The sequence below is a fragment of the Manihot esculenta genome, chromosome 16, assembly GCF_001659605.2.
Source record: "Manihot esculenta cultivar AM560-2 chromosome 16, M.esculenta_v8, whole genome shotgun sequence".
In the NCBI taxonomy this organism is placed as follows: domain Eukaryota; kingdom Viridiplantae; phylum Streptophyta; class Magnoliopsida; order Malpighiales; family Euphorbiaceae; genus Manihot; species Manihot esculenta.
In genome coordinates, this window is record NC_035176.2 from 9,011,543 (window position 1) to 9,020,014 (window position 8,472).

The 8,472-nt window shown below is 34.4% G+C and overlaps 2 protein-coding genes across 2 annotated transcripts; both read left to right on the top strand.

Annotated features, from left to right (window-relative positions):
- The first annotated feature begins 449 nt into the window (after positions 1-449).
- On the top strand, positions 450-2,678 carry LOC110603210. The gene is made up of 4 exons (XM_021740914.1): positions 450-1,302; positions 1,464-1,570; positions 1,637-1,763; positions 2,143-2,678. Exons 1-4 carry the CDS (start codon positions 450-452, stop codon positions 2,676-2,678), a joined length of 1,623 nt encoding a protein of 540 aa, XP_021596606.1.
- Positions 2,679-4,437: 1,759 nt separating this feature from the next.
- Positions 4,438-6,650, top strand: LOC110603211 (uncharacterized mitochondrial protein AtMg00810-like). Its single transcript, XM_021740915.1, has 2 exons — positions 4,438-4,701; positions 5,661-6,650. The coding sequence occupies exons 1-2, from the start codon at positions 4,438-4,440 to the stop codon at positions 6,648-6,650; spliced, it is 1,254 nt and encodes a 417-aa protein (XP_021596607.1).
- Positions 6,651-8,472: the final 1,822 nt, after the last annotated feature.

An 8,472-nucleotide genomic window follows, 5' to 3' on the forward strand; every position in this document is an offset into this window, starting at 1 on the left:
AAGCTTCCAGAACAAGTTGTAACGATATTATTTTCTCTCTCTGAAATAAAGCATCATGTTTTTTCTCTCTCTCTTGTTCTTGAACAAGGTATCAGAGCTAGGGTTCTAGCTCATGCCGGCGCGTCGCTGATTGCATGAAGGCGATCCTCTGCTCCTTCTAAAGATCTAATGATGGCGGAGCGAGGAAGCAGTAGTAACGATCAGAAGGGGACCGGACCATCCGAGAAAGCACAGATCGCGAATGCCGGAATGGAAGATCCGCTGAGTCTTCAAACCTCTGACCATCCAGGTATGAGTTTGGTCTCTGCTCCTCTCATAGGTTCTAATTTCAGATCTTGGAGCAGGGCTATTAGAATAGCCCTGGGTGCCAAGATGAAATTAGGTTTTGTCGAAGGCACAACTTCGGCAAAGATTCTGAGAGCTATGAACAGTGGAAAAGATGTGACTTCATGGTCACATCTTGGATCCTTAACTCCATCTCTAAAGAGTTGGTTGATGGCTTCATATACACTGCCTCTGCCAGAGATCTCTGGTTAGAGATCTGTGAGAGATTCGGAGAGTGTAACAGACCTATGATCTATGAATTGCATAGGAAGATCTCTCTTATATCTCAGGAAAATGCATCTGTGTCTGTCTACTTCACTAAGTTGAAGAGGTTATGGGATGAACTTAGGTATGTAGAAACGCTCCCAACCTGTATCTGTGGAGCATCTAGGGCTATAGCTGACGTAACAAATAGAAATAGGCTCATGCAATTCCTGATGGGTCTGAACGAGGTCTTTGGGTCTGTAAGGGAACAAGTGTTAGGGATGGACCCTCTGCCAACAGTAAACAAAGCTTACTCTATGGTTGTGAAGTTTGAGTCTCAAAGGGAAATCTTAGGAGCAATGAATGACAACACTGAATCCCTTGCCCTATTAAATAAAACTCAATATCAAAACCTGAACAGACCAAGAAGGTCTGAGAATAAGAAGGGGCATTGCACCTTCTGTAACATGAATGGTCACACTCGGGAAGGGTGTTTCAAGTTGATTGGCTACCCTGATTGGTTCAAGGGTAAGAACAAGGTTGGAACACAACCAGTTAAGGATTTTAGAAACACCAAAATTATGGCTGCTATTGATGGAAATAAGCCAGAAGAGGACAGTCCTCTAGAATGTCTGGACACATCCAATAGAATTCTTGAATTGTCTTCTATGCTGAGCTCCCTGAAACAAGAAGTCTCCCAACTTACAAAGGGGAAAGGAATTCTTGGCCCAAGCACATCTCATGGGCCAGGACCACACTTCATGGACTTTGCAGGTAAGTCTACTATCTATAAGGCTTGTAATGCACAAATGCACAAATGCACAATAACATTAGTTGGATCTTAGACACTGGAGCCACAAACCACATGTGTTCAGATAGTACTCTCTTCACTACTCTACAACCATCACACAAGCACATATCTATTTGCTTTACAGATGGAAAAACAACTCAGGTTTCTCAATCTGGAAAGCTAAATCTTTTTGGGAAGTTAATTCTAGATGATGTCTTATATGTGCCTCATTTTCAGTATAATCTTATCTCTGTTAGTTAATTAATAAGTAGCTATGGCTACTGTATAATGATATGCCATCATTACTGCCTCATACAGGACCCACTGAATAAGAAGGTGGTGACCATAGGCAAGAAACAAAGAGGTCTTTTCAGAATAAACCAGATGAGCTTTTCTTATTCTGATATAAGACATTGCTTACTTGAGATCATGAAATCTAATGCTGGTCTTTACAACTTTGTAAATAGTACCCTCTCTCTAATGGAATTAAATAAAGACTGCTCAGTGCAATATGAACAAGCACATAATTGTTAAACTCAAACACATTAAAGGGATGAATGTGAGCAATGAATCTATGAAATGTTGCCCTGTATGCCCTCTAGCAAAGTAGGCCAGATTACCCTTTCCCAGAAGCCATATCTTGGCTTCAAAACCTTTTGAATTAATTCACATTGATATATGGGGACCTTATAAGACCAGTTCTATCACTGGAGCTAAATTTTTTCTCACAATTGTTGATGACTATAGTAGGGCTGTCTGGACTTTCATGATGCACCTAAAATGTCAAACTTTTAGCTTAACTAAACACTTCATTCATATGATAGAAAACCAATTTGATACTGTCATTAAGGTTATCAGAACTGATAATGGGAAAGAATTTCTAAGTCACAATTATAGATCTTTGCTTATGAACAAAGGGATAATACACCAAAGATCCTGCCCATACACCCCACAACAAAATGGGGTTGTGGAGAGGAAACATAGACACATTCTTGACACTGCCAGAGCACTGAAAATGCAATCAAATGTTCCCATTGAATTCTGGTTAGAATGCATTCTTACTGCCACTTACCTAATAAATAGAATGCCCATGGAACACTTTGATTGGACCACTCCCTATGAGAGGCTCTATGGGAGGTCACCTAACTATTCTCATTTGAGAAAGTTTGGTTGTCTGTGTTTTGCAACCTCTGTGAGAACACAAAAGGATAAATTCCAAGAAAGACCTGTTAAAGCTGTAATGGTAGGCTATGCTAACACACACAAAGCCTATAAATTGTATAACATGAATGATAAGTCCTTCTTTGTGAGTAGGGATGTCATTTTCCATGAAAATTTTTTTTCCCTTTCAAGGGACTGATATGATCGAAAGACTTGTGGTTCCTCTTCCTGTGGTTGAGGATGATCAAATAGGTCTAGATTCCTCTCCTTCTAGTCACACAAATGAGGATCTTCAAAGTTGCCATTCCATTAGAAGGACACAAAGGCCAAGAAAGGACCCTGCCTGGATGCAAGACTATGTCAACTCTTTAGAAACATCCTCCTTGCATTTTCATCCCCTGCATAAATCTTATATTTGTAATGTTAACAAAATCACTGAACCTAGTACCTATACTCAAGCATCCAAGGATGCACATTGGGTAGAGGCCATAAAGCAAGAACTTCAAGCCTTGGAAGCAATAACACATGGATTCTTACTAGCCTGCCTAAGGGTAAGAAAGCAATAGGCTGTAAATGGATCTATAAAGTAAAGTTTAAACCAAATGGGGATGTAGAGAGATATAAGGCCCGGCTAGTAGCTAAAGGCTACAATCAAATAGAGGGCCTGGATTATAAGGACAGATTTTCTCCTGTGGCCAAACTTACAACTGTGAGAATTTTTATTGCCCTTGCCACTTCTAGACAGTGGCCAATTTTTCAACTGGACATTAATAATGCATTTTTGCATGGACATCTGGATGAGGAGGTTGTTATGAGTAAGGAATAAAGAAGTATTAGATTAGTCTCTATATTCAGTTGTAATTGTAGAAAGTAGTTATGGCACCCAAAGTAGTATAAATAGGAATGAACTTGTAAAGATAAAGATATCCAAAATCATTAGCAATCAAAGATAAACTCTTTCTTTCCTCTTTTCTAATTCTCTCAGTTACTTCTCCCCTTTCTATTTCTTTTCACAGCCCATTCTACTTCTCTCTTTCTCTCCCTATTTCTCTGTTTCAAAGGGAATTGCAAGTCTGCCATGTAACAAGTGGTATCAGAGCCAACGATTTAGAGGCCTAAATTCCAGATTCTTTCCCATACTATTTCTCTATTCTTCTTCTTCTCCTCTCTGATTTTCTTCTTCCTTCCTCCTCCTTTTCTGAGATTTCTTCCTTCTTTCCCTCCCTTCTTCTTCTTTTATTCTGCTTTCTTCCTTCTAATTCTTCTTTCTTCTTCCTAAAATTTCTTTCTTTACCGTTCTTTCTTCTTTCTGTTCTTTCTTCTCTCTTCTTTCTTCTTGACAAAATTTTTCTTCTTCTGCCCCTGAGAATTCTTCTCCTTCTTCCTCTATTCTTTCCTTCCTTCTTTTCCAGAATTTCCTTCCTCTCATTTGCAAAAATTTCTTCCATTTCCTTCCTTCTGTTCTTGCTTTGTTTCTTCTTTTTCTTGGCAAAACCTTGTTTCTACACTTCTTTCCTTCCTTTGGAACCCCTTTCTTTCTTAAATTCTTGAACCAAATTCTTTCTTGTTCTATTGTTTTCTAGTTTCTTATGTTTTCTTTCTTTAAATCCTCACTTCCAGCATTTCAAGAACTTATTTCTTGGAATTCTTGAAATTTCTGTTCCTTCCTGTATTCACATTCTTTTTGTGTTCTCCGTTTCTTGAAATTCTTCTTCTTTATACTTTATTGATTTTTCTAGAAATTTCTCCCTTGAATTACCATTTTGCTTCTGAAAATCAGATTACTCTTTATTGATTTTCTTTCTTAAAATTCTTGGATCATGGAAATGCAATATTTGGCACAAATTTTTCTTAATGAAGTTCAAGAAATTCTAGATAGAAGATTAAAAGAACATGAGGAGTGGTTGAAACAAAGATTCAAAAAAGTGATTCAGAAAGTAGAAAATTTAGATTAGAAAATGGAAAGGTTTGAGCAATCAATTCAAGTGACAAAGGAAAATATTGCAATCTTGATCAATGAAAATCAAATTTTTGAAAAGCCTAGTGAAGAACAAGATGTCTCTTGTGAAATTTTGAATAGGAAAGACAGGGCCATTGAGGTGGAGCAGGAGCTTTTTGTTGATATGTCTAATGTAAGTGAGATTAACGATGAAAAGAACGATAAAAATGCTGATGACGGGCAACTAGAGTTTGAAATGAGGACACTATTAGTTGAATTTGAAGTGTTTGCACAAATAATTTCCAAAAATGAATTTTTTTATTTTTGGACATGTTCTTGAAAAAAAAGAAAGATAAATGTGTTACAAAAAGTGTGGGTATTGGAAACACGTGGTAGTATTTTGGGAGCCTAAATGGTGAGTTCAGCTGTTGTCATCCTGGAATTCTTATGGAAGATAAATGGGAAATAGCAAGAAGAGAAAGGAAGAAGGGTATGACATCAAATTCTATTGCGATCTTGAAGGAACAAGCATGGGAAATTTGGAAAAAAAAAATGTTTAGCATTTCAGCCATGCCTTATGGGTCATTTCAGCTGAAGCACGTGCAGGAAGTGAACATACATTTGGGTTCTAAATTCAGGGGATTACTGACCAGCAAAAGCTGCTACGTGGGATTTTCACATCCTTTTGACCAAGTCTGAGGAAAGAAGCCACAGAAATTCATTTCAATTTTCAGTATTTTTTTCATTCTTGAGGACAAGAATGATTTCAAGGGGTGGGGAATGTTATGAGTAAGGAATAAAGAAGTATTAGATTAGTCTCTATATTCAGTTGTAATTGTAGAAAGTAGTTGTGGCACCCAAAGTAGTATAAATAGGAATAAATTTGTAAAGATAAAGATATCCAAAATCATTAGCAATCAAAGATAAACTCTTTCTTTCCTCTTTTCTAATTCTCTCGGTTACTTCTCCCCTTTCTATTTCTTTTCTCAGCCCATTCTACTTCTCTCTCTTTCTCTCCCTATTTCTCTGTTTCAAAGGGAATTGCAAGTCTGTCATGTAACAGAGGTGTACATGACACCTCCACAGGGATATCACAAAGCCCAGCCAGGGGATTTTTGCTTGTTAAAAAAATCTTTATATAGGCTTAAACAAGCCTCTAGGCAATGGAACATTGAATTCACCAGCTTTCTCAAAAGTTTAGGCTTTGTGTAATCTTCCCATGACCACTGCTTATTTACACAGCATACTGGAACTTTAACTTTGATATTACTTGTCTATGTTGATGATGTCATTCTCACTAAAAACTCTATTGATGCTATAACTGAGTGTAAGCTTGCTTTACACTCGAAGTTTACTATTAAAGATTTGGGACCCATGAAATATTTTTTGGGTCTAGAGATTGCTAGATCCAATCAAGCAATTGTCATTAGTCAAATTAAATATATTTCTGATGTATTGAAGGATGCAGGCATGTTTAATTGTAAGCCTGCCTCCTGCCCTTTACCTCAAGGTTTACACTTATCCCCTGATACAGGGGAGCCTTTTGATACACTTGATCTGTATAGAAGGCTCCTTGGCAGATTGCTTTACATTAATCTCACAAGACCTGATATTTGCTATGCTGTCCAGCACTTAAGCCAGTTTATGAGCATGCCCCGAAAGCCCCATTGGGAGGCTGCTTTACATGTGCTTCGTTATCTTAAAGGGTCTTTACATCAAGGCCTTTATTTTCCTGTAAGTGCTAACATGTCATTGAATGCATATTGTGACTCTGATTGGGCTGCTTGTACCTATTCCAGAAAGTCACTTTCTGGTTATTGTATATACTTGGGACCTTGCCTTATCTCTTGGAAGACTAAGAAACAACCTACTATTTCTAAATCTTCAACCGAGGCTGAGTATCATGCCATGGCTAACACAGTATGTGAACTCCTCTGGATTAGCTACATTTTGCAGGATTTGCAGGTTACAATCCCATTGCCAATCCCATTGCACTGTGACAGCAAGACGGCCATGCACATAGCTGCGAACCCGGTATTTCATGAACGTACCAAGCACATTGAAATAGACTGCCACCTGGTGAGAGATCAGCTTCAACAAGGGTTCATACTGCCTCATTATCTCCCTACCGAAAAACAGTTGGCAGACATCTTTACAAAAGTCTTGCCTGCAAGTCGTCATGATAGTCTCACTCACAAGTTGAACTTTCTGCCTTTACCAGCTTCAACTTGAGGAGGGGGTGTCAAAACTACATCATTTATATTGTTTTAGTTTGCATATATGTATTGTGTTAAACTATGTTGTTTTATCGTTGGTTACGTTTTTGCTAGTATTGGGCTGATGCGTAACTCTGTAACTGGGTCTCGTTGGTATTTTGAATTTATTTTTTAAAATATTATTATATATTTTGTTGGATAAATTATTTTATAAGAATAGATATGGTGTAAAAATAAAAAAATTTAATAAATAAATACCTTAAATTTATATAAATTTTTTTGTCAATATTAAAAAATATAACATATTATTAATTGTTTATAATTAGGTTGATATTGTAAATATATTTTTTTAAAAAATTATTATATATTTTACTAGAGAAATTATTTTATAGGAATATATATAAAGTAAAATAAAAAAATTTAATAAATAAGTGTTTTAAATTTATATATATATATATATATATATATATATATATATATATTGTTGGTTGAAAAAAAAATATAGGAATATTTAATGTGATAATGATAAAACAAATTTACATACAAAAGAATGAAATTTCTTGATATGCAGTATTTGAAAAAATTTATAGTTGGAATGAAATTGTTAAGATTTATAAATTTAGGTTTATATAAATTTTTTTTGTCAATATTAAAAAAATATAACATTTTATTTATTAATTGTTCTCATACATTTTTTATTTTTTATAATTAAGTTGGTATTATAAATATATTTTTTAAAAAAATTATTATATATTTTTCTGGAAAAATTATTTTATAAGAATAGATATAAAGTAAAAATAAAAAATTTAATAAATAAGTGCCTTAAATTTATATACATGTTTGTTGGAAAAAAAATTTTATACTCATAGAGTAGAATACTTACCCTTATTTAAATATTTTTCTTCAGGAGATAAATGATTCTTTTTGAGAATTGGCTTGTAATTATTTTTCATAAAATTATCCATATTTTTATTATATTTTAATATTTTAAAACTTTAAATTTAAAACTCTGCATTGACTGTTGAATGTACCTCTAGATAGTAGAAATCTTTATTTAAATTAATATATTTTGTGAAATTGAACTTTTTTGAGTAGATGGGCTCCCTATAATATTATTATTTATTTTATGATTATTTGAAAGTGAACTAAACTCCTCAAATTAGATTTATTTATTTGTGAGTCAAGTGAGTTTTCTCATATTTTTAGTTTAAGGTGAAATTTTATCTGTTTAATTTATTGATCTTGAGCATTTCTAGTTGGAACTTAATTATGAATTGAGAAATAATATGCTTATTACAGTTTTTGGAGGGTTTTAGACCGGTTCAAATGCTAATGTCGGTTAAATTTAAAGTTAGATCGTGATAATTTTTTCATTTTTCAAAATATTTTTTTGATAACCCTACAAGATTTAATTTATTTACCTCTAATTTTTTTGAGTTATTTTCTTCAATATCTTATTTAGGTATTGTGTTTATCACTCAAAATTTTATAATTAGTGAAAATTCATGTTCTGAAGTACAAGCACATGATTTGAACTTAAGTATAATATATTTGAATGTTGAACATATTCACAATGCCTGACAAGCACCGTCTTTTTTTTTATAAATATCATTATAGTACTTAGGGGTGAGCATTCGGTCGCTTCGGTTTAAAATCGAACCGAACCGAATAAACCGAAAATCGAAATTTTAGTTTTTATGAAAATCGAACCGAACCGATTTTGATCAAAAATCGAATCGAACTGAACCGGTCTGATTCGGTTCAATTCGGTTCGGTTTGATCGGTTTCGATTTTTAATATTTTTTTAATTTTTTACACTTTATTTTTAGTATTTTAAA

Excerpts from the sequence above, each read along its gene's own strand:
- LOC110603210 (XM_021740914.1), top strand. The coding sequence starts at position 450 with ATGGTCACATCTTGGATCCTTAACTCCATCTCTAAAGAGTTGGTTGAT. Across the intron at positions 1,303-1,463 it reads ACACTTCATGGACTTTGCAG|ATGGAAAAACAACTCAGGTT; the intron begins GTAAGTCTACTA and ends TTTGCTTTACAG. Across the intron at positions 1,571-1,636 it reads TTCAGTATAATCTTATCTCT|GACCCACTGAATAAGAAGGT; the intron begins GTTAGTTAATTA and ends TGCCTCATACAG.
- LOC110603211 (XM_021740915.1), top strand. The coding sequence starts at position 4,438 with ATGGAAAGGTTTGAGCAATCAATTCAAGTGACAAAGGAAAATATTGCA. Across the intron at positions 4,702-5,660 it reads CACTATTAGTTGAATTTGAA|CATACTGGAACTTTAACTTT; the intron begins GTGTTTGCACAA and ends TTATTTACACAG.